Raw genomic sequence first — 23,586 nt, 5'->3', positions numbered from 1 at the left:
ATATCAACAAAGGTTTCTAAGTGGGAGACACAGCAAAGGCTGCTGGGATGGGTTTGTTTGCAGGGTGGGCTTACCATGGACAGTGCTTGTAGCTTGGCACTGTTATTTGTCTTTTTAAAATAACAGTGCAACTTAGAATAGATGCAGTTCAGACTCCAGGAAGCTCAGTGGAACCGAGTGCAGCTTTTGTCTTTAGATGAGTAGCGTTATGCAAACACTAGATCCTGTTTATTTCACTACATTCAAGGGTCTCTGCAGTCCCTTGACATGTCGCCATGATTGCTTGGAAACGCACACCCATCAATTGTCTCAAGCCTGTGTCAGACTGAGGGAATCATTCCAAGGCCAGTGGATGGTTAGTGAACTGGACGTGGCCAAACACATCTAACTATCCTCCTTACTGTGGAATAGAGGTAGAAGATTGTGGAGTGGTCCTAAAATTAAGAAAAAAATGTGCATGCATATGCACTCTTCTGTGTCTGTGTGTGCTCTGTGCATGGGTGTGCACACAAGTGTCAAGGCACACATGTGAGGATTAGAGGCCAGCCTAGCTGTTCAGTCCTCTCCTTCCATACTGTGGCAACTGGGAATTGAACTCACGTCATCAGGCTTGGGGACAGGTGCCTTTTTCTGTTGAGCCATCTTGCTAGCCCTACATGGTCATAGTACGAAATAAAACAGCTTTTCTGGGACGATGATTTTAAATTCGATTTAAGGTAGTCCTTATGTTTTAAAGCTTTGATTCTGAAAATCAGGGCTAGTGACCCCCCCTGTGGCATTCTCTCAGGTCCGTGTGAGAGAACAGTTTGGGAAGCAAGCCAGCTGGAACAGGGTGAAATAATTCACACTCCTGCTGTGGACAATGTGTCAGTCACCTTGTGTGAAGCCCAGCCTTGTTTTTCCTCAGGGTTAAGAGTCATTCTCTTCTATCTGCTCAGGATATGGTCTCAATGTTGGAGTCAAGGGCTCTCCAAATAGCAGGTCAATAGCTGAGGAGCAGCTGCCCAGTGTGTGGTGGAGGAGGAAGGGCAGCCTCTGTGCTCTGAGCCCAGGCTGGCTGCTCTAACACCTGGCTGTGGAAACAAGAAGCCTGTGCGTGAAAGATGGCCTCCTGCAAGCTGCAGGGCACAGAGATTGGATTTGGCCTCCCAGGGGCTTTTTCTAGCCTTGGACCACAACCACTATCAGTAGCATCATTGTTTCCAGTGCGGCGAGGAGCTAGGTGGTTACATGTTCCCATACAATTGCGTGTGTACACTTCCATGGGAAACCTTTGGTAGCTCCCTCAACTCTCCGCATCCCAGCGCAGCTCCTGACTCCAGTTCTCCTACTCTGCATCTCAATCTCAGAAAATAGCTAAGAGAGCATCAGCTAGCACGCAGGCCCTTTCATTGCTCTTTCAACCAGTGCCTAGATCAGTTATTCCCACCTCTCCTCATGAATGCCTTAGGACTGGCCCTACCACCTTGTCCCTGCTCAGCATCTGTTCCTCCCATTGTAGACACAGCCAGCACTCACAGATAGACCAAGCCAAGACTCCCAGCCACTTGAAATCCCTTTGATACTAGTGCTCCTACCTGTTACACACTCTGTCTCTGCATCATTTCAGCCCTGGCCCTTGGCAATCTCTCTGATACCATTTGCTATGAGCCTGCCCTCTAGCTAACAATATTCCTCTTCTTCCCTCCTCCTCATGTGTGTGTGTGTGTGTGTGTGTGTATGTGTGTGGTGTGTTTACAGGGGGAAAAGCACAAACAGATCAGAAGAGAATGTCCAGGAGTCAGCTCTCTCTTTTGACCATGAGACTCAGGTCACCAGACTTGGCAGTAAGTCCTTTACCCATCAGCCATCTCACTAACCTCTCGCTCCTGCCTTTACCTCTTGTCTTGGAGCAGTGTCTCACTATGTTGATTATCTTTGAACTTGTGATCCTTTTGTCTCATCTCCCAAGCAGCTAGGGTGAAGGCGTGCCCCACCAGCTTGGCTGTTGGTTTGGTTTGGTTCCCACTGTCATTTTAGGGCCTAGAATGTTGTCCGACAGAGCGGGTGTTAAACAAACGTTTTCATTCTGGCCTACTGCTTTATAGTTCATACCCCAGAGTCAGATCTTCTGAGTCCTGAAAGGCCCTCATAATTATGTATATGTCTGGTCTGCCTGTCAATGCTAAGACTCAGACCCAACATTCCAGGCGGCCTGGCGATAGCAGTATGTGGGGTGGCATGGGTACATGAGTCATGAAAGTGGCCACTATTGCTGTACCCTCTGCTGCAGATGTGTAGTATGTCTCTGACAACCTTGATTCCCACAGCTCCTTCTGCTTCCTCCTTTTTCACATTTCGCCTGGCGGCAGGCACTCAGAGACAACATAGGAAAAGCACCCTGGGATGGACATATAGCTTAGTCTTCACATGTCAGCTCCTTGAGCAGTGTGGTGTCTGGCAGAAGCAGACGAGCACAGGCAAACAGAAGGGCTGCTGCAGCGCTCAAGTGTCTTAGACAATGTATGGAACCGGAGCGTGATTTTGGCTCACCTAACTCTGAGACCACCCTCTTCTTCACTCTGCTTCCCTGCAAGCCACCACAAGAAGACCTACAGAGTAAACTAACCTGGGCCCATGGGGGCTCACAGAGACTGAACCACCCGCCAAACAGCATGCATGGGCTGGGCCTAGGCCCCCCCGACATATGTGGGGCTCCCCTAACAATTGGAGCAGGGGCTGTCTCTGACTCTGTGGCCTGCCTTTTGAGCCTGTCCCCCACCTGGGATGCCTTGTCTGGACTCAGGGGGTGAGGATGTGCTTAGTCCCGCAGCAGCTTGACATGCCAGGGTGGGCTGGTGCCTATGCCCCCCTTCTCAGAGGAGAATGGGGGGGAGGTCGGGGGAGGGGGCATGAGAGTGGGACTGGGAGGAGAGGAGGAAAGAGTCTACTATCAGGTTGCAAAGTGATTAAATAAATAAATTAATGAAGGAGACAAAGAAGGTCTCTCTTTAGTTTTCTTTTGGTTAGATTTCTGGTAAGAAGTATGTATTTGGATTTTGGCATCTTTCTCTTTCTGTCTCCCCTCACACACACACGCACACATATGTGTACTCGTGGTCATTTACAGCAGTGTACCTCATAAATCCCTCCTGCACCCACCATAAGCCTCGTGTGTCATCTAGTGGCCACCTGAGGATGGAGCTCTCTATGCATGGCGGCAGTGCCCTCTTCCTCCCCCAGCTAGCACTGCTGGACGGTTTCTCTGCAAGGCTCACAGGCTGAGCTTCCTGTTGAGTGTGTGTCCTAAGACCAGCCCGGTGCATCTTCTCTCATGACTCCAGATGTTCATGGCTATGTGTCACCGGGGATGTCCCTCGGCTTCTCCTTAAGACGTAACCAGCCCCTCCATCGGCAAAGCGAGGAGTACAGGAGAGCATGTTCCCCAGGGATGAAGAGATCTGAAACATGTGCTGACTAGCAGTGCTTGGAACTGAGTCTCTCTTAGGTATGTCCCTGGGTCAGTTAGAAAACACTTTCTGGCACTTTCAGTGTGCTACATGTTTCAGTACTCGTTCAGTTTCTGGGAGCTGGGGGAGAAGAACAGAATGGAATACATATACATCCTGACTTTGATGGAGCTGCCAATGGTTAGCAATGGTGATTACTTTCAACTGCCAAAAATCAAACCAAACCATGCCACACCAAACCAACACACACCACACCACACTATACCACACCACAGCAAATCATACCACACCAAACCAAACCATACCACAGCAAATTACACCCAACTAAGCCACACCAAACCACACCAAACCACACCAAACCAACACACACCACACCAAACCAAAACAAATCATACCACACTATACCACACCACAGCAAATCACACCACACCACACCAAACCATACCGCAGCAAATTACACCCAACTAAGCCACACCAAACCACACCAAACCAAACCAAACCACACCACAGCAAACTACACTAAACCATGCAGACCCTAACTACATGAAACTACATTAAACCAACCACTCCACACCACACCACACCAAGGCACAGACAGGCTTCAAATTCCAGCAGCCTGACTCCAGAAGCCAGCTTCCTCAGTACTTCCAGGATGCTTTTGGAGATAGCGCTTATGCGCAGACCAAGCGTATAGACTGTAGGCAGAAAGACACATTCACCCTGGCACATTCTTCTCAAAAGTGAAGGGGCTTCCTGGACACTTACCCTCAGTGGTGTTCAGGAGCAGGACACTGCAAGTGGAGGAGTGGGGGAGTCTGGGGATGAATCCTAGATGGCAAGCTCTTCAGTGAGGGAAACTATGCACAGAAGAGGTGTTAAAACTTTACTGTTCTCATCACACTGCTCCCTGGAACGCACCTAGAAGGTTCAATTAGCCCACAGAACCCAGCTCCACCGAGGACTCAATGGCTGCTTCTCCACTTTGAGCACAGCCTGCACCGCATAGTTGAGCAGAGCATGGGAGAGATTCTCTGTGAGATGGGGCTTTAGAATTTCACCTCCTAAAACAAGTCCGTCAGTCGATGGACAGTCATGGACCCAGCAAATAAATCCCGAGTTTCACAGACCTGTCAGCTCCATTATTGTGCAGTGGGCTCATCATCTAAGCTATCTTCCTCCGATTTCTGGTGTTGACATTCTTGATCTCCAATTTCCCACACATTTAAGACCCAATAGAGTTCCCTCTGCTCCTATTGTTTACTTCTTCCATCTCATGTTTTCGGAGATGATTCTGGTTTCACAAATCCTGAGTCAGGGACTACCAATAATGATACCAATAATGATACCCATAACTCCAAAAGTCCCCGATTTTGTTTGTTTTTTTGTCCATCAAAATTGCTGTGGTGGACTGACTGGCCCAGATTCTCTGTCCTTCCCCGTGCCCACCCATTTCCTGTGTGGATTTGCGGCTTCTCCTGTGAAGAGACAGGCCAGACCCTTCCTCCCATGGTGATTCGGGGTTTGAGAGATAGATTGCTGGGAGACAAGCTATGTGCGGAGGCCACACACAGAGCATGCCGGGGATGGTGGCATGGCGCAGTGGTCAGGAGCACGTACCGCACTTGCAGAACACTCAAGCCAGACACACTGCATTCACGTGCATATAGTCCCCACACAGATCCACACACAGTTATACGTATACACATGGAAAAATGACGCCATTTTAGAATATGTATCTTTGCACGGCTTAGGCGTGCTGCTGCGTGGTAATGATAGACACGTGGTGAATCTTAGCAACATGCAAACTGCACCCTCGCTCGGCCATCTTTAAAAGGAAAACCCGAGTGAAAAGCACCATGAGAACATTTTACTGGGCTTTTTTTTTTCAAACCTGTAAAGAATATTATACGGGAATATAGAAAAAGTTATTATACAAATTTTAGGGGCTCGGAAATAGAGGTTTCAAGGTTAGGTGGCTCTCCCTGGGAGGAATCCCACTTTTGTGAAGGAGCTGGGATCCAAAGCCCGGAAGAAACCTTTGGGAACCATGGTTGCTAACCATTCACTGCCTCGTTCACACTTTAAGACATCTATAAACAGGTAGAGCGCGTGCTGGTGGCTGATATGTGCACATGTAAAGAGCACTGTCCCTCAGATTAATCTAATCACTGCGTGGGTCAGGGGATTTTCTATTTTGTTAAAAGCAATTTTACCCACGTGGTATATGAATTTGCTGTCTACAACATCTACAAAATATCTACAAAAATAAGACTCTAATGAATGACAATGAATGTCTAATGAATGACAAGGAGCCAGACACAGGGAGTGGTACAGAATAATTTCAGTTCTGTGGTTTTCTGAGTTTAAGAATTTGGTTACTCATTTAGTAACCTGCCCTGTACGTTAGGTGTGTTGCCACCAGGTGGCGGTAGAGTGCCAGACATAAAGTCTGTACAGTAAGCGTGCATGCTTTTCTGAGATTCAAGCTAACAGCTCTTTGCCTGAGATCAAAAAGCATTTGAGACCACACTTTGCACTTTAACATAATACATTAAAAAAAAAAAAAAAACCAAAATAGCTCAAATTAAACTTTTGGCAACCTTTACACCTCTTTAAAACAGATATGAATTCTAAGCTACAGAATCACTGACCTCATTATTTCTCTTCCATGGCCTCTGCTTATTCCCATAATGACTAAGAGAAACCTCGTACCCCTACCTTGATGGCAGTGTTGACCTTCCCCATTTTCTCTGACTCGTTACTTACCGTCAGTCTCTGGCATGAAAGAATGGATTATAGGTTTCAAAATTGTGAATAGTTTTTCTTGGGGAAAAGAATTTTCTGGCTTTTCTTGTTCTTCTGGCGTAACATCAGCTTGTCTCTTCACTTGGAGCTGGAAGGGCTTATCCAGCAGAACAACATGAAGCAGCAGTTACATGCATCTATGTGTATTTGCACGAATGGAGGACAGCTCCTTTTATTCTCTATACTCTAGAATATTTCATTCCTCCCTCAGATCTGCTGGAAGCAGAAGCTGTTTGTCACAATTTACCAGCAATATAGCTGAATTTCTTTAGGTACAAGTTCATTCTTAAACAACTTGAAAAAAAAAAGACTTCTTCAGAAATAAAAATATTTACCTGCCATATTAGAAATGTGAGAAAAATAGAGGGGGAAAAGCTCTCATTGGCTTCAGGACAGTGTTCTATATCATGTGATGGGAAAAGTGCAGTTTTAATGAGAAGGGGCCACCGAGCTGCTTTGAAAAGCAGAGGTTCCCACAGTTACAGGTGATCAGGCTTAAAATTTGGGACAAATTCTACACAGGTTTAGATTTATTAGGTTCATGATGACTTGTAGCAGAATGAATCCACAGCCTCTGACTCACTGAACTGTTCTGCCCATTTCAAGAACAAAGATCTGGGTGACTCCAGGTCAACACTAAGGGTCAAAGGTTAGCGTGCACATAGTTGGGGGTAAAGGTCCCAGCAATTTTGTACGTAAGAGTCAATACTGAAGAAAAGGAGGTTGGGTGGGAGATGTTCAGAGACTGAAGTTGAGGATGAGACAGAGACAGAGATGAGGACAGACAGACCTAATTCCTGGAGAACGGCATTCACTCATCAGATGGGGCTACTCATGCTTCTTTCTGGTGAGTTTGTGGGTGGAAGGAGCAGAGGCAACCAGCTGTGAAGGCATGCCCCAAGGGGTCAGCTTCCAGCCTAAGTCTAGGAAAACGATCTGGGGAAGCCAGTGAGAAAAGGCAAAAGAAAAATAACACTAGAGAGAAGAGAACGGGAGAGATAATGGAAGCTGTCATTTGAGCCGGGCAGGAGGCCTAGAACCACAGGCCAGACATTACTGTCCTCTATTTATACACCAGCAACTGAGTCCTAGAGAGGGGAAGTGACTTAAGGCCACATACTGAGTGGTGGATATAGGCTTCAAAGCAAAGCGACCTGATTCCAAAATAAAGATGAAAGAAAAGAGGGCACATTTGAAACCTGATGGCACAGCGTGTCTTAACTCTTTATAAACAGTTAAGGAAAAATTCCCACCTAATAGAAGCTTAGCCTTTGAGGGGTCAAACTGAAATAGCATTAGCCACCATCAATAGCTTCTGTGGAATGTCTAATATTACCATTGTTCCTTTGAATATTTACGCTCATTTACCGTCTTTTTGATACATAGGATTGTAATTATGAAAACTGACTCTATTTACAGACTTCGAAGTCAGGCCTGTTCTTAGTGCTGGAGGCAGCCAATGATGGGTTTTATTACTTTTTTTTTTTTTTTTTTTTTTTTTTGCCTCTGTACCTGATATAGTCATGTCTGGAAATAGCTGTTTGACAGAATTGCTGACTCAGCTCCTTCTCGCAGGCTCAGCTTTGCCTTGCTAAGTATGTCAGCTTCGCCCGTCCCTGCTTACCACTTCTGAGCATGCCATTCCCCTGGTTAAGATCCCTTTAATGGTTCCCCACTGATTACAGAGGCTGCACACAAAAACCGCTCGGGATGCGTTCAAGCCCTCGACGCCCAGCTGCCTCAGGTGAGACCCTGCTGCAGCTGTTTGGATGTGGGACCCACGCTGAGGAGATATGATGGAGCATGGAATCCGAGTTTTGCTCAAGGTGGGGCCCCCAGGATCACACTGACTTTCCTGGCCAAACAAGCAACAATCCAGATACATCAGCATGAGGCATTGGTTTTCATGCTATTAGACACAAGATAACAGGGACAGTAAGGCCTGGAACACCAGCACCAAAAGGCTTCAGAAAGGAGGGCCTCAGAAGGAGCTGGGATATTTTGTGAGATGAACTCCAGCATGGTTAGAATTTTCTTGGTGGAGGGGAGAGAGTACTGAACAGCACATGCTTGTGAAGAATCTATCTGAGGCCGGACAACAAAGCACCTGAAAAGATTGGTGAATATCAATTACCAGCCCAAATCAGGCCAGTAATAGTTTCCATACTATTCAGGCTGGAAAGCTCTGAGGTTTCAAAGACAGCCTTCACGAACTCAGTGGCTTTCCCCAATAGTGGGAAATATTACAACAGAGCAAACAGTATTCCAGTCTCACGTAACAAAGCTTAAACACAAGGTAAAGAATGCACTTCTGATCTAGAGCAATTCTGAAGCATGTTGATGGGGATACAGAATTATCCATCCCTCAGCAGGGTAAAACACATACTGTCTGTGTGCAAATAAAAATTACTAGGCATGCAAACAACAGCAAAGAGAAAACCAATGCACCACAACCAATCCTGGGCTGGTGCAGACTTTAGGATCATAAGAACAATAAAAGTTCTCACATGTTCAACAAGTTTAGAAAAAGGACTGGACATGTTAAACAGAGACAAGAGAAGTGTGGAAAGATTCAAGTCTGAATTCTGGAGTTTCAGCAATGAAAACATACTGGATAATAAGAGCAATTGGTTGTAAGAAGAAAAGAATAGTGGATTCAAAGACACAGCAATAGAAACTATTCAAATGAGCCAAAGAGAGGGGGTGGGGGAGGGGATGGGAGGGAAAAGCCCAAAACCTATTTTAAGAAACAATGACCAAAAACAATTTTTGAAGTTCATTAAAACTATAAGGCTCATATCTAAGTCATATTAAGTCATAACTTAATACACAAGAAATATGAATAAAGTTTACTTAGTATATAAATCATAACCAAATAGAAATAATGCAGAAAGAGCCCAAGTCTGCCATCATCTTTAATGTAGTTACCCTGGAGAATTAGCTTTCAGAAATGAAAGCAAAATAAAGTATGTTCCAGAGGTTCACATGCTCACAGAACTCACCAATAGCAGCCTCACATTATTTAAATGTGGTGGAAGGAAAATGATGCCAGATAGAAACAAAGTCCGCACAGAGGAATGGAGAAAAGGGCTGCCGTCCAGGGTATGGGACGGACACAGGTTTATTATACAAGTTATAGCACCCCTAAAACACCCTGTGTGTGCTTTCATGTTCAACAGTCACTATCTTCACATTTAAAAAAAATCTCAAACAAGGGGCTTTATACTGCCAACATTTAAAGCAATTAAGTCATATTATCAAAGAATGAATGCAAAATTAGCAAGTTTTCCTTAAAAAACTTTCTTACTACATCGTCTTGGGATTAGGTTATCATGGACTTTTCCCAGAAAGGTAGAAATTAAATCATTGACATCAAGAAACCCTAGAAAAACAAGCCGACAGTCCTGCATGAATGTGAAACAGTTCCAGAAGTAGTTAGGCAAGAAGCAAATGACGAACTAATCAATTTGCTGCCACAAAAATAATTCCAAATGCTATTCACGGGAGATGAGAAACAGTTTTGCAGGATACATAGGGGTGTTGCTGTCTTAGCTGCTTTATTAACTTCTACCCAGAGATATTAAAAACCGAAGACTATATTATATTTTTAAAAGCAATTCTGTATTATGAGCAGGGATTTAAGAATGCACTGAAACCTGATTTTTTTTTTTTTTTTTTTTTGCCTATTCAATAAGAATTTTTGCCATTATTAATACTGGAGGATACACAAGGCCTTGGATAGAATGATTTCCTTGGTAAACAATGGTAAAGTCAATGGGAAGAAACTAATCATCAGTTCTACAATGAGATTCACAAGTTAATGAATTGAACAGTGTTCAGTGTTATTTGGATGTACTCAAATCCCTTTAGTAGACACACGGGGGATAAGAGAAATTAACATCGTTCTTTATAATTTCAATACCTTTTTAGTGTCCAGAAAATGAATAACAAGTTATTTACATGGGCCTTAGCTTATTATTTTTAATTTCACAATTAATCTATATGCACTTCACGGAGAAAATATATTCCCTTTTATCTAAGCAGTCCTCCATGCAGAGCTGACGAGGTTGTTGGTAGTAGTGGAAATGCTAGACAAACTGGCTAGTACCATATGCCACAGCTGAGCAACCTCTGAAGGGAAAATAAAATGGACCTTTGAACTGCTAACTCATCAGAATTAACTGCTTGTTAATTCTCTTAACAAGCCTTTGGAGGGACAATAATAACTCAAAGCAGAGGTCCACGAAGCTAGCATCTGCAGGGGGAACAATTCACCTTGCAGTATTTCCTAACGTGTCCCCATTTTAACACTAAAATGTCAATAGAAAGGTTACTGATTGTAACCAAGACAGGAGTAAATGAGTCAACACCAGGGTCTGAAGGTGAAGCCAGACTAAGAGCTAAAAGGGTCAATTGTCAGCCTCTATTTCATGCTCTAATTTGAGACAGGTCTAGACCCACAAAACCACCAGTGCTTCCTGCCTTAAGAGTTTCTCTGTGCTAATGGTGAGTTTTCCATTCTTTTGTCTCCTCCCAACATCTTGGGTAGCTCTGTGTCCAAACCCCTTATTTGTTTATACAAATAAACTCAGTTTTAAAAACCAACAATATACACTACAATGTAAAGGTCTTCAGGGCTTTCCAAATATTAAAGTTTCAACGATGCATTTGTATGTTCAAGGCAAGAATTTGGACACTTTGCACAAGCTTATCACCCTCATGAGAGCAATAGCAAGCCTATCACCGTATACACTGGTGCTCCATCAGTGCTACCTGACAATGCTTATGTTATTTACAGTCACACCAACAGCTGGCCTGCTGGTTCTCTCTTTTCTTCCCTCTACCAGCTGACCTCTGCACCTCTGACAGATGGGGTTTGCTTTTCAACTTTACAGGAGAAATAGCCACCAGACAGTAGTCTGGCTCCTGTTAAATCAGCTGCTCATTTCTGTGGTCCCGGATGGGAATCAGTCACTCCGCAGTGATCCAGGATGGAAACCATCACCTTGCTATAGTGATCTGTGATGAGAACCAGCCAGTCACCACAGTGATCAAGGACGTGAATCAGTCATTCTACACTGAGCCATGATGAGTTCCCTAAAGGCCTTTTCCTTAAATCAGGATTGTGATATGTTCCCTTCATCAGCCAGGAAACAACAAATTGTGGGTACTCAATATTATATTAGTTCAGCCATATGTTGCATGCGGGCTAATACCTCTCTTCATTAGTTTACACAAAGGTCTTGACTTTGTCTTCTCTTTTTATGAGATCAAAGAGAACTTGAGATTACTCAAAAGCTTTGCAAGCCAAAGGCACATGTTGCCCTTCTCACCTTAAAAAGAAAAAATATATCTAATAACCCCAAGCTCCTTAAATGAGGTACCCAGCTCTAGGAACTATGAAATGCTGTATTTTAATTCTAAGTCTAAAGGCTCAGATTTTTGTTTGTTTGTTTGGTTTTCAGTAAGCATGTCTATCTTCCCATATAGATGCCACAGAAATCTAAATCCAGCGAGTTTACTTTAAGGAAAATCTGCAGGTTTGATGGTAGGTGCACAGATCAGAAGAGTGGAATCAAGGTCTTGAACATGGAGACCAGGCTTTCAAGTTCTAAGCAATACCTCTAAGTTGAACCTAGATTTCCAAGTCAGAATTCAGCAAGTGTAGCTAAAAGGGAAACCATTAAAGAAGCATTGGCAAAAAGGCATGAATTCAAAGGGGTTTATGATTAGTCTCCAAGCCCAGGAAGCAAACCTAGGGGTCTCCCAGCATTACTAACCTCACTGTCACTCAACAAGACAGTTACCATAGGGTCCTTCTAGAATCCATTCTATTCATTGGAAAGTAGTGCTTACGCTAGCCAAGTAAATGGCTCATATGCTACTTTGCGCCAGCTCTTCAGCAGGGAACAACTGTACTCCGAGGATATCACACGGGCTTAGTTTTCAGGCTACACCGTTAAGTGGGGTACAGTTCACTTGGAAACTGGCTTGGCTAATCCATGGAAAGTGACCCTGTTAACAAGTGCCTAAGAGGAGCTGAGAGACAGGCTCAAGTCTCGTAGAGAACTGCACAAGAAAAACCTGAGGCAACTTCGGTTTGCTCCTTTGCTACACAGACTAAGAACAATGCTGACCAGAGTTTTAGACAGCGCCTTTCTTCTGGCAATGATAGCTTTTGTGAGGGGATAAAAAGCAAAAAGTTGAGGCCAAGATTCTATCAACTTCATGTGATTATTATTATTTTTTTTTTAGATTCAAGAACAATTTCTTTAGATGTTCTAGGAAAGATGTTATTTTTAAAAATACATTAAAAAAGCAAAGGATAATTATCTAATAGTAATAATGCTGATTACAATAATTAATGGCATGGAATATGTAGAAACCAGTCTCTTGGACAGAAAGCAACAACAAAAAGAAGCAGAAGAGAGTGATGCAGAATCAGTAATAGTTGTTAGATTTACTTCACCTTACAAATGCCTCCCCTCCACCCATCATTATAATATAAATCTAAACAACCTTATAAAACAATGATTTATCCTTGTCTTTTTTAAATCACAAAACATTTACAATGCCAAAACATAGCACAATTGTACACGATTATTTTCTTCTACTTTTTTTAAAATTTTCATTTCTTCACTTAATTGCACTAGAATAAATTGGAATAAAAAGGAAGTGAGGAAGAATAAGAATCCTTCATGAAGACTGAGTTGATCTCTTTGGGCCCGAATATATGGCAACATATGCTGGCCAGCGTTTATAGAAAATTTATGCCAAGTATATGAATAAAACAGAGACAACATATGATTGGACGCCAATTCCAGAAGATAACATTTTTGATGACTACAGTAACCTGTTTAGCAAGAGCAGAAGTAGTCCCTCCAAGCATGGGGTTTGAATTCTAATTAGGAAATAAAGAAACTTGACAGAGTGCTAAAAAGAATGTGATTAAGAAACAAAAAGGTGATAATTTTGGCTTTTAATAGTGAACAGGAGCAAAGATCATATTTTGCCATCACATCTATATACTAAACTGACAAGATTTCCTAAAATGGAAAACCCAGAACTTCTTGGAAGTTTTTGCTTGAGAATGCAAAAATTCTCAAGGGTCCTTCTTCTCTTTATGTCTTACTTCCCCATCTCAAAATGTCAAAAGATAATGACTTCAGAGCTAATACACACACACACACACACACACACACACACACGTTTATCTACAAATCTCTATTAGATGCCCAAACAGTTACAAACAAAGAAAAAGAACTCTTCACCTGCAGTAAAATCCACTTATCAAAAGTAGGACAATTAAGGTGTCAGAAAGAGACCAACTTACATTAATAAGTTCAACTTCCCAGATTTTTTTCAACAGGTCCATTGACGTGTAGCCATTAATGAGAAAGGCTTTGGTGTAGTCACCCAGCTCAATGGAATCCAGCCACTCAGCTACAGAGGTGGGATGGTAGCCATCATGACCAATGGGCCTCATCTGTAATTAAGAACATCACATTTATTAGCCAGCTCCCTTCTGTTCCAACAACAGGAAGCATCTTGACACTCGCAAATTAATCTGATAGGAAACATCAAGATATTTCTGGATAGAAAAATAAGGAAAAAAGAAGACGCTTTGTGAACAATTCTAAATCATTAGTAATCTTCACGCTGAATTAGTTTTCAAAAATACACCCAGAAATTTCCAATTTAGCTGCTAAATTAGCTCTGTGTTTGAGATGATGAAATATGTCAAACTCCGGTTGGAGATGCTGTTGGAATGGAATTTCAGAGTTGCCAGCGAAGGGGAAGGCGAGAGGGACTGCATTTTCAAAACAGGGATGGTAATTCTCATATGCACAACATCAGATTGTGTGAAAATACTGCACGGTTTAAGCGTTCCAAAGGGGTTCACGCTTATGCAAGGCATGCAATGTAGGTGGTGCACGCATGCTGGAGGAGCACGCTGCTGTGGAGAGCCAGTTAAAGCGGCCCGGAGTGTTTTAAGAGTGTGTGCCTTGCCTCAGCTCTACAGAATGTTAGACATGGAGAGGGAACTTGCTGGCAGACAGGCTTCTATTTTTTGTCAGCTATATACAGAGTTTTTTTGTTTTTTTTTTTTTAAAATACTTGAGGGGAACAAAGAAGTGTGACAGCAACATAATGTTTCTGAGTTTAAATTGGAATGTGAAAATAATTTAAGCAGGAAGAACTTCTGGGTTGAAAAATTTATAGAGATTCTCCTAAGCCCTTTAATTTTTCAATTTGAAATCTGAGTTGAATTCATGGTGTTTGAATTTGACGTGACTCACTTCTGAAACTTGGACTCCCTGCATGACGGAGCAGGGTCAGGGACTGGGGTTCCTTGGGAGAGCCTACCCTCTCATCCACTGATGTCAACATTCAGGGAAATACCTGCTGGGAGCAGCTAACTGGTCAAGATGCAGAACTCGTGTTCCTCTTCCATCAAGTTTAAGGAGATTAAACATTAATGGAAATCTATATGATTCTGGTTTATGAGCAGAGAAAAGATTCGTTTAGGTGCCCAGGATCCAGATCTTTAATCTCTGCATCAGAAGCCTTCTGTCACTACGTGGAGTACTCAGTTGAGAGTCTCCTTGGCTTTTCACTTTAAAGTTACCTCTCCCCCATCCCCTCCTTCCTGCTGTTCACTCCTCAAACTAACATACACGCCCAGGTTTAAATGCAGCAATGTTACAGTATAATTCATTATCGGCACCAATGTCTCAGTTGAGTTAATGTTCGTGTTTTGCTTTTCTGTTGACTGACTTTCACCTCCTTTTACCTAGTCACCAAATGCCCAGGCAAGTGGCACTTACTCAGTATTTATTACATGGTGACGATACATGATGAGTCAGAGTTTGCAAAATGAAGCTCAGTGGTGTGTACAAATAACTGAGTGTTGTGTGTAAAACTGGAGGCCTAGAACCCCAGGTGGAGGCTCAGACATATTGGGTCCTTTCCTGTTTAGAAGAGTCAAACTACCCAGGTGAAGTGCATGTTCCCTGCCTTGTTAAGGGTGGCTGAACTAATCTAAACACTTACCCCAGACACAGGAGGCTTCTCTTAGGGAATAAGTGGAGAAAGGGCAAAAGGAAAGACAGAGGAACTCTGGAGTTGAAATTATCAGCCTAGCACAGACATCCTGTTGGTAGTCCACCCAAGAAACTGACCAGCCCAGCAGTAGCTACTGCCGGGAGGCTTAAGGATCCTTGATGATTTTCAGGAAAGTGTCAGTTGATCTTTCCCAGAGAACTGTGTGACAGGCTCTCCATAGGGTGCCTCCAAAGCATCCACACACAATTCCTTGGAAAGGTCAGTCACTGACCACCTGTCACACTTAGGTCCCTTGATGGCCACTGAAAGCTGAGGAATCAGGGATACCCTCCAGATAACCGCAAAGCGAACCTACTGGAGACCAAGGAACTTCACCTCTTCTCTCAAACCTTTTGTTTTGTCCCAGTACCAAACAACTCGAATCAGAACAATGAGGGGAGGCAGTCTGTTGGAAGGATACTGTAGTGTTCGTGTGTGTGTGTGTGTGTGTGTGTGTGCGTGCGCGCGTGTGTAAGGACATGGAAATAAAGCAAGAGGGTTAAAAAGGAATCAGAACTGAATTGTCAGTACTTTACACAATGAGAACATTATTGGACAGATCTAAATTCACACTAAGAAGTAGCAAAGAGAGTCAACTGAACTTGACTGAAGGCAGTGACTGGGAAACACGTTGCACGAAAATCTCACAGAATATAGACTGCTCGGCGATCTGGTTCCTCCTCTTAACAGGCAAGACCCACTCTAAAGAGGCAAGAACGAATGGAATTTTGGTGGGGTGACAGATGGGCTGGGCAGAAGAAAAAGGTGAAGGTCCAATGGAAATGTGGATGTTAGCATGTGCCGGCCAGCATATACGTTCACTTATTCACCAAGTACCCAGCACTTATTCTGATAGATGCTGTGCAAACAGAACAAATCAGTTAGAACCCCTCCCTCAGGGTAATTGTAAGTCTAAATTAAAAACATGAGAGCAGATGACCAATAAATTCTGAAGGGTCTACATACCTGGAGAGAAAAAACCTTTAGAGCTAAATGAAGTTGCAAAATGCACTTGACACATGTTTAATGATATGCAGAGCGGTTGCTGTGCTGCACAGTAACTTCTTCCAAAGAAGTGGTTCCATCTGTTCCTTCATTTCTGCTTCTACTGTTACTACCAGGCTTAGCTTCTCATTACCACTTATACAAACGAATGCAAAATCCTTCCGCTTGGCCTCCCACCTCAGGTTCAGCTTGTACTCAGTAATACCTTAGCCAGGCTTATAAGTCTACCCTTGGACCAGAATACATACCACTTCCTGTTTGAGAAAAGTCTCCATGTTCTATTTGAGTATCCAAAGCTGATTGCAACTAACCCAGCCTCTCACTATCTGCTATACACGCTAGTGACACCACTGAACACGTGTACACGTCAATGGTCATTGAGTTGCTAGCCACTCCCAAAACGTGAATTGCACAAGGCATTATTGATACTTGGCTTATATAATTTTCTATGCCTTCAATGCTCTTTCTTATTTCTAGAGTTATTTTTCAAGGACTGAAATCTTCATGAATTATAAAACACATGTTTAAAATAAATTTTTTAGGCCATCTCACATCTTATAGCCATCATTGACTTAAGTGAAACAACCCATTTATCTTCCTTTGCTTGAGAACCTGGTTCTTACCAGCATGTCTCAGCTAGTGAGGAGACCTTACTCCATTCTCCAAGTAGAAGCTTAGGAAAGAGTCATTATAACTCACTAGAGCGATGCTACCCACTGACTGGATTTCCAAGATGGATTTCAAATCAATCTCCATTTTTTGAAGAGGACTTTGGAATCTGATAGTCCCAGAAATGCTACTGATTTGCTGGTCTGTCTTTGGCAAGTTACACAGCCATTTGAGCCTCACATTCTGCTTTTCTAAAATGTACCGATAGTCCCGACCTCTAAGTATTGTGATATTTTGTGAGATAGTGTGTAAATTGCCTAGCATGATGGCTTGGATTCATAGCTATCCATGACTCTTAATTCTCTTCCAGCCCCACTGCTTTGACTGGTTAACTTTTCACTTCCAGTTAGTATTCTCCTGTCCTCTCCTTCATCTTCTCTCCCCACCGTGTACTCATTCCATTTTTCATCTTGTTGTAGACAGAATTTATTCTGCTAGCATCTTTGCTTCTCCACCTTTCAGCTCACAGCTCCATTTTTAGACATTTCTGTAACAAGGTAATCCAAGGATACGGAATCATTGTTCCAAGTTGTTTGCTTTCCTTCTGTATTAGAATTGCGTGTCTGTGTTCTGTGCCAGCGGAACCACATTGAGTCTCGCTGTGCCTGGAGGTACTTCTCAGTTCCACTGGTGCTGGCCTATAGTTTGGGTAGTTAGAAGCCTCTCTCCTCTCCTGTTCTATTCATTCTTTTGTGCTCTTCCTATGATGTACATATACACATTTCTCCTTACTTTATTCCTGCAAGACTATCTGCTGAGCGCTTGTATAACTGCTAGTACTAGGATATAAACAAAGACTGACAGAGTTAAATTTAACCCAAAGCTTGGAATTAGGTTTGGAGTACAGGAAAATTAAGCCAGGGAACTGCAGCTGACCTATACACTCACTGGTTAGAAAAATAGACATTTTTAACATTATTATCAACTACTGAATTTTTGATATACATGGGGGAGGGAGGGCTGAACAGAGTTACTACTTGAAAGCCTTTGGCATTTATAAATTCTACCTATGGAATCTAACCCAGACTGTGTAACTCATGAATTCACTGGCAGTTGCTAGAACGAGATTGAGGAAGTTGAGCAAAGCCAGCCTCATTATTCTTACTACCTCAAAGCACTTCATCTCTATCCAACCATTAGTAAAGTCAATCTTTATTGCACATGCTTATTGCATGAGTTTGACTATTGGGCACGGTCCTTTGTACACAGCTAACACACACCTACAGCTCTGCTTCAGTTGTTTTCTTTAGCAGGAACCCTGTTTCTACCTGCTCTCCCAAGATTTCACTAACGCTACTCTGCTTTCAATTAAGCATCAATAGCGTATTAACTTCACTGGATTCCCTGCCCTTGGTGAAGAAGTAAGGTCTTAAGAACTTTTTGTTCCACTTTTTGTGGTCTCTAAGGCCTCTGTCAGAACTCCTCACACATGGCAGGCATTTGCAAAATGTTTATTGGAATATTTAATCACACATGGAAAAAAATGACAACTCATTTCAGTGGTTGGTGTACATTTGTGGGAGAATCTACATTCTGTACTTTGTGCCATAAAAATTAAGGGTTTCTTTTTATGACCTAACACTGCTAATATTAAATTTCCGTGTATCAAGAACCAATTCCAGATAGTAGATTGTACTATAAAATGAAGATTAATTAATTCCATCTCCTTGATTCTATCAGCTGTGGGTCCCTGGGTAAGCCACCTTAACCTCTCTAGATTTATTGATTTTTGTCTACAGGGTAAAGGGCCTCAAAACTCTTCTTTACAGTAGTCCCCAAATTTTATAGTTCCATGATTTGTAAATTAATTGCAAGTTAGTGCCTGATTGACCTGCCCAGTTTGAAAACAAAACAAAACAAATAAGCCCAGTTACAAAACTATAAAAAAGGAGGGCAAAAATAGGAAGGACACACAGACTACAGGTCAGATAGTATCCATGTTTCTTTTCCTGGCTCTTTGGCAACACCCTTAGGTAGTAGCATAACTGCTGTTCAAATTAGCAATGATTAAGCTCCTTTTCTAGCAGGAACATCTGGTGAGACCGAGTTAGGAAACGCCAGCCCCAGGGCCTGCCAGGCCGCCAGTACTGTGGAGCATGCACAGGAGCTGGGCACAGTCTGATGTGAGAGGCAGAGCAGTGGGCGTACAGCAGGCATTCCTAACTGTGGTTCACAGTGAGGTAGTTGAGTTTGCCTTGAGAATTCCAAAGTCTGGGGAAAACCTTAGCTGGGACCAAAAATGGAAATAGCAGCCAAATTTTAGTCTTCACTAAAGTCAGATATGCTACAGCATTTACCACATGCCTTCTGGTTGCTGCTTTCTGCCTGGATGTCCTTCGAAAGTCTCTTGGATTATGCCTAGCCACAGACTGTACTGTACCCACCCGAGGGACAAGTTGAGCATGGGGACTACGGGAAAGGGCTCCGTGTTCTTCCGAACTTCAAGGGAGTCCTTTCTGGAATGTCCCCTGTTCTGAGGCTGCCTGCTCTGCTTCAGCTAGCAACTCACATTTTAAATGTTTTGCGTAGGTATGAAAAGGAAGAGATGCTCTACTGGCTTTAAAAAGAAATGTTTAAAACCAGTGAAGCAGAAGGCGTATGGGACTAAATGGTCACTCTAGCCCTTTTCCTTTTCAGTCTCTTTTTATTTGAAATACTCAGCTCTGGAACATATTAATGTACTTACATATATTTGCAGTAACATGAGAGACACAAGAATATCCTTGAACATTGCTATTCATTCAGCGACTTTATGCAAGTGGAGTTTAGAGCAATTCTTGCTACACCAAGGCACTTAAGCAATTGCAGTCATGTTATCTTAAGTGAAGGCTGACGTCAGGTGTGGGTGAGATGGCACAGGGTAACTATATATCCATTCTCTCATTCTTTTTATCTGCTTCTAATGAGCTGCATAGGCACGGCTTTATAAGATGACAGAGGTAGGAGATGGAAGGTAATAAAAACTGATGATAAACTCTGCATAGTGATGGGCTATCTGTAATCTCACAATTGGAGATGGAGGCAGGAGGATCGAGAGTTTAAGGCTAGCCTTGTCTCAGAGTAAGTTTGAGGTCAGACTGCTCTACATGGAGCATGATCTCAAAGGCCACAATACCAACCTCCTCAATCCTCCCTCAAACAAAACCCAGAAACAAACAAACAAACAAACAAACAAACAAACAAAACCAGAGAACCAACTAGCCAACAATAACAGAAAATGGAAAAAAAAAGGATGATATGCATTACATTTGGGATTAAAGAAATATAAAAGCAGTTTTCAGCAAGTTACTAGAGTAGAGCTATGATACTAGCATGGAAGTTAGACCAAGAAAATAAAGAACCCTCAAAGGTGGGTAGGTGTTGCTGTCAGAAAGTATCACGCAATTAGAGACAGAGGTTACTCTGCCAAAAGGGTGGGCTCAGGATTGCTCAGTTAGACACCAGACACATCAGCTTTTTGGTGGCTGCTATTATGAGATATGTTTGTACATATGAGATATGTACAAACAGCAGCCTAATAAAAACTTGGCATGTTACCATCTTCTGAGTCAGATCAGCTTCAACACAAAAAAAGCTTTTGCCCTGGAGTTTCTTAATTTCTTTTAAAAATCTTTTCATTTTCAGAAAATCAATACTCACAGGGTAGCTCTGACCACATGGGAAAAAATGCCTCCAAGTCCTAAGTATGGAGGAATCATGTGGCAGCCTGCTGACTTGCGGGTCTCTTTAAGGTGGGCTGGAAGGAATGTCTGAGCTGCTGAATTTCTCATAAGCAGTGTGCTGACGCTCACACTGCCACTCCTTGGTCACCGAAAGCAGACATGCTTTAGAGGATGACAGGCGGGCAGAGCAAAGGTCCTCAGTCCTTCCAGGGTTGCTGGATGTAGAGCCAACTTATAAACCTAGACTGTTCATTTCAGGACTGTTATGTGTGAGAAACCAGTGTTCTGTTCTCCAACTTGTTGTGTTTGAAGCTCTTTGTTTTGGTAGCATAGCCTTTACTTGAATTCAAGAATAAGTGAAAATAAGGTAGTATCATAGGAACATTCATATGGACTCAGTTCCTTCCTTTGACAGTACATAGCAATGAATTCTGTCTGGTATACTCACAAGTGTTCACATTTATTGCTATCAAAGAATCTTTCTGCATCTGTTGGCATCTTTATATCAAGCACTGCATCATCCACTTGAGACAATTATGTAGAGCAGAGAATGGGGTTACAGAGGAGAAGAGCCTAAGTGTCTAGTTTGGATGTGTAGTTTTGTGATGGCTTTACTAGACAAGAAACACACACACACACACACACACACACACACACACACACACACACTGGAATTATATAGATAATTATGTGACCTGAGGAGTTAAACATACTGTAGAAGGGCACCTGAGATCTCGGGAAGAATTCTGGGGAGTTCCATGACCTTGGCAATATGAGCAGCATGGCTGGGAGTCTTGGCTGCCAAGGTTAGTAGTAGCCCAACCTTGAGTAAATTACTCATCTTTGCCAGGAACCCACCATCTGATTAGTAATGTGAGAAATAAAAAGGACCCCCGAGAGGACAGGAGCTCTACAAGGAGGGCAACAGAACCCAAAAATCTGGGCACAGGGGTCTTTTCTGAGACTGATACTCCAACCAAGGACCATGCATGGAGATAAGCTAGAACCCCTGCTCAGATGTAACCCATGGCAGTTCAGTGACCAAGTGGGTTCCCTAGTAAGTGGAGCAGGGGGCTGTCTCTGACATGAACTCAGGGGCTGGCTCTTTGATCACCTCCCCCCTGAGAGGGGGGAAACCTTACCAGGCCACAGAGGAGAACAATGCAGCCAGTTTGGATGAGACCAGATAAGCTAGGGTCAGATAGAAGAGGAGGAGGATCTCCCCTATTCGTGGACTTGGAGAGGGGAATGGGAGGAGATGAAGGAAGGAGGGTGGGATTGGGAGGGGAGGAGGGAGGGGGCTACAGCTGGGATACAAAATAAATACACTGCAATTAATATAAAAAATAAAAATTTAATTAAAAATTAATAAAAAATTTTTAAAAAGCTTAAAAAAAAGGATCCCTGAGAGTTGTCATCTATGTTCACTGAAATGCAATGCTTGGCACACACAGGAGCTCCCTAGAGCTTATCCTGGTGAGCTGGACTCCCGTGCATGTGAGTCTGCAGGGGGATGCTGAGGTGTGAGAAGAGGTGTGAACAACTGCTTCTAGCGGATGTGGAAAAGGTAAGACTCATCCTGAGGGGGAAAGCAGAGATCGCCAAGATGAGAAGTGGGGCTAGGTAGGTGGCACATGCCTGTAAACCCAGCTCTCCGGGAGGCAGAGGCAGATGCAGGCAGATCTTTGTGAGTTGGAGGCTAGCCTAGTCTACAAAAGCATGTCCAGGACATCCAAGGCAGACAGCTTTTGAGACAGAGAAACCCTGTCTTGAAAACCAAAAAAAAAAAAAAAAGAAGAAGAAGAAAAAGAAGAGGAAGAAGAAGAGGAAGAGAAGGAAGAAGAAGAGGAGGAAGAGGAGGAAGAGAAGTTCAGAGAAAGAGTTTTGGTTTTTTATTATTATTATTTTTCACAATTTATTTACTTTGTATCTCAGCTGTAGTCTCCTCCCTCATCTCCTTCCAGTTCCACCCTCTCTCTCTCTCTCTTCCTTCCCTATGTCCCTCCTCTAGTTCACTGATAGGGGAGGTCCTCCTCCCTTATTATCTGACCCTAGCCTATTAGGTCTCATCAGGACTGTCTGGATCCTTTTTCTCTGTAGCCTAGTAAGGCCACATCACCAAGGGGAGATGATCAAAGAGCGGGCAATCAAGTTCATGCCTGTGACTGTCCCTGCTCCCCTTACTAGGGAACCCACTTGGAGACTGAGCTGCCCATGGGCTACATCTGAGCGCACGGGGGTGTGTGTGTGTCTAGGTCCTCTCCATACATGGTCCTTGGTTGGAACACTGCTCTCTGTAGATCCCCGGGCCTATATATATTATTATTATTATTTGGCTCTGTTGCTCTCCTTGTGGAGCTCCTGTCCCCTCCAGGTCTTTCTATCTCCCCCTTCTTCCATTAGATTCCCTACACTCTGCCCAAAGTTTGGATGAGTCTCAGCATCTGTTTTGATACCCCGCTAGGTAGATTCTTTCAGAGGCTCCCTGTGGCAGGCTTCTGTCCTGGCCCTTGTCATCTTCCACTTCCAATGTCCATCCTGTTTGCCCCTCTGAATGAGGATTAAGCATCTTCCCTAGAATACTTCCTGTTGTTATATTGAATGACAGAGAAACAATTAAAGAAATGCTCAACATCCTTAGTCATCCAGGAAATGCAAATCAAAACAGCCCTGAGAAAAAGTTTTAAGGAAAGTAAGGATGCTGCAGAACCAACGAGAAAGATGATGATGATGAAGAAGGAGAGGAAGAGGAGGGGTAGGAGGAGGAGGGGGAGAAGGAGGAGGAGGAGGAGGAGGAGGAGAAGAAGAAGGAGAAGAAGAAGGAGAAGAAGAAGGAGAAGAAGGAGAAGAAGAAGAAGAAGAAGAAGAAGAAGAAGAAGAAGAAGAAGAAG

At 43.2% G+C, this 23,586-nt stretch overlaps 1 protein-coding gene across 9 annotated transcripts in view; it reads right to left on the bottom strand.

Moving 5' to 3' along the window:
- Anks1b (ankyrin repeat and sterile alpha motif domain containing 1B) overlaps window positions 1-23,586 on the bottom strand; it is a 1,067,094-nt gene that overhangs the window by 268,644 nt on the left and 774,864 nt on the right. For all 9 annotated transcript variants that reach the window (XM_055627859.1, XM_055627860.1, XM_055627861.1 and 6 more), the window contains one exon: window positions 13,588-13,740. In XM_055627859.1, the coding sequence (XP_055483834.1) occupies window positions 13,588-13,740 (153 nt within the window). The remainder of the gene's footprint in view (window positions 1-13,587; window positions 13,741-23,586) is intronic.

Source organism: Psammomys obesus, unplaced genomic scaffold (assembly GCF_907164565.1).
Source record: "Psammomys obesus unplaced genomic scaffold, mPsaObe1.curated_primary_1811, whole genome shotgun sequence".
In the NCBI taxonomy this organism is placed as follows: Eukaryota; Metazoa; Chordata; class Mammalia; order Rodentia; family Muridae; genus Psammomys; species Psammomys obesus.
Note: the sequence above shows the minus strand (reverse complement) of the source record. Positions and strands in the feature narration are given on the sequence as shown.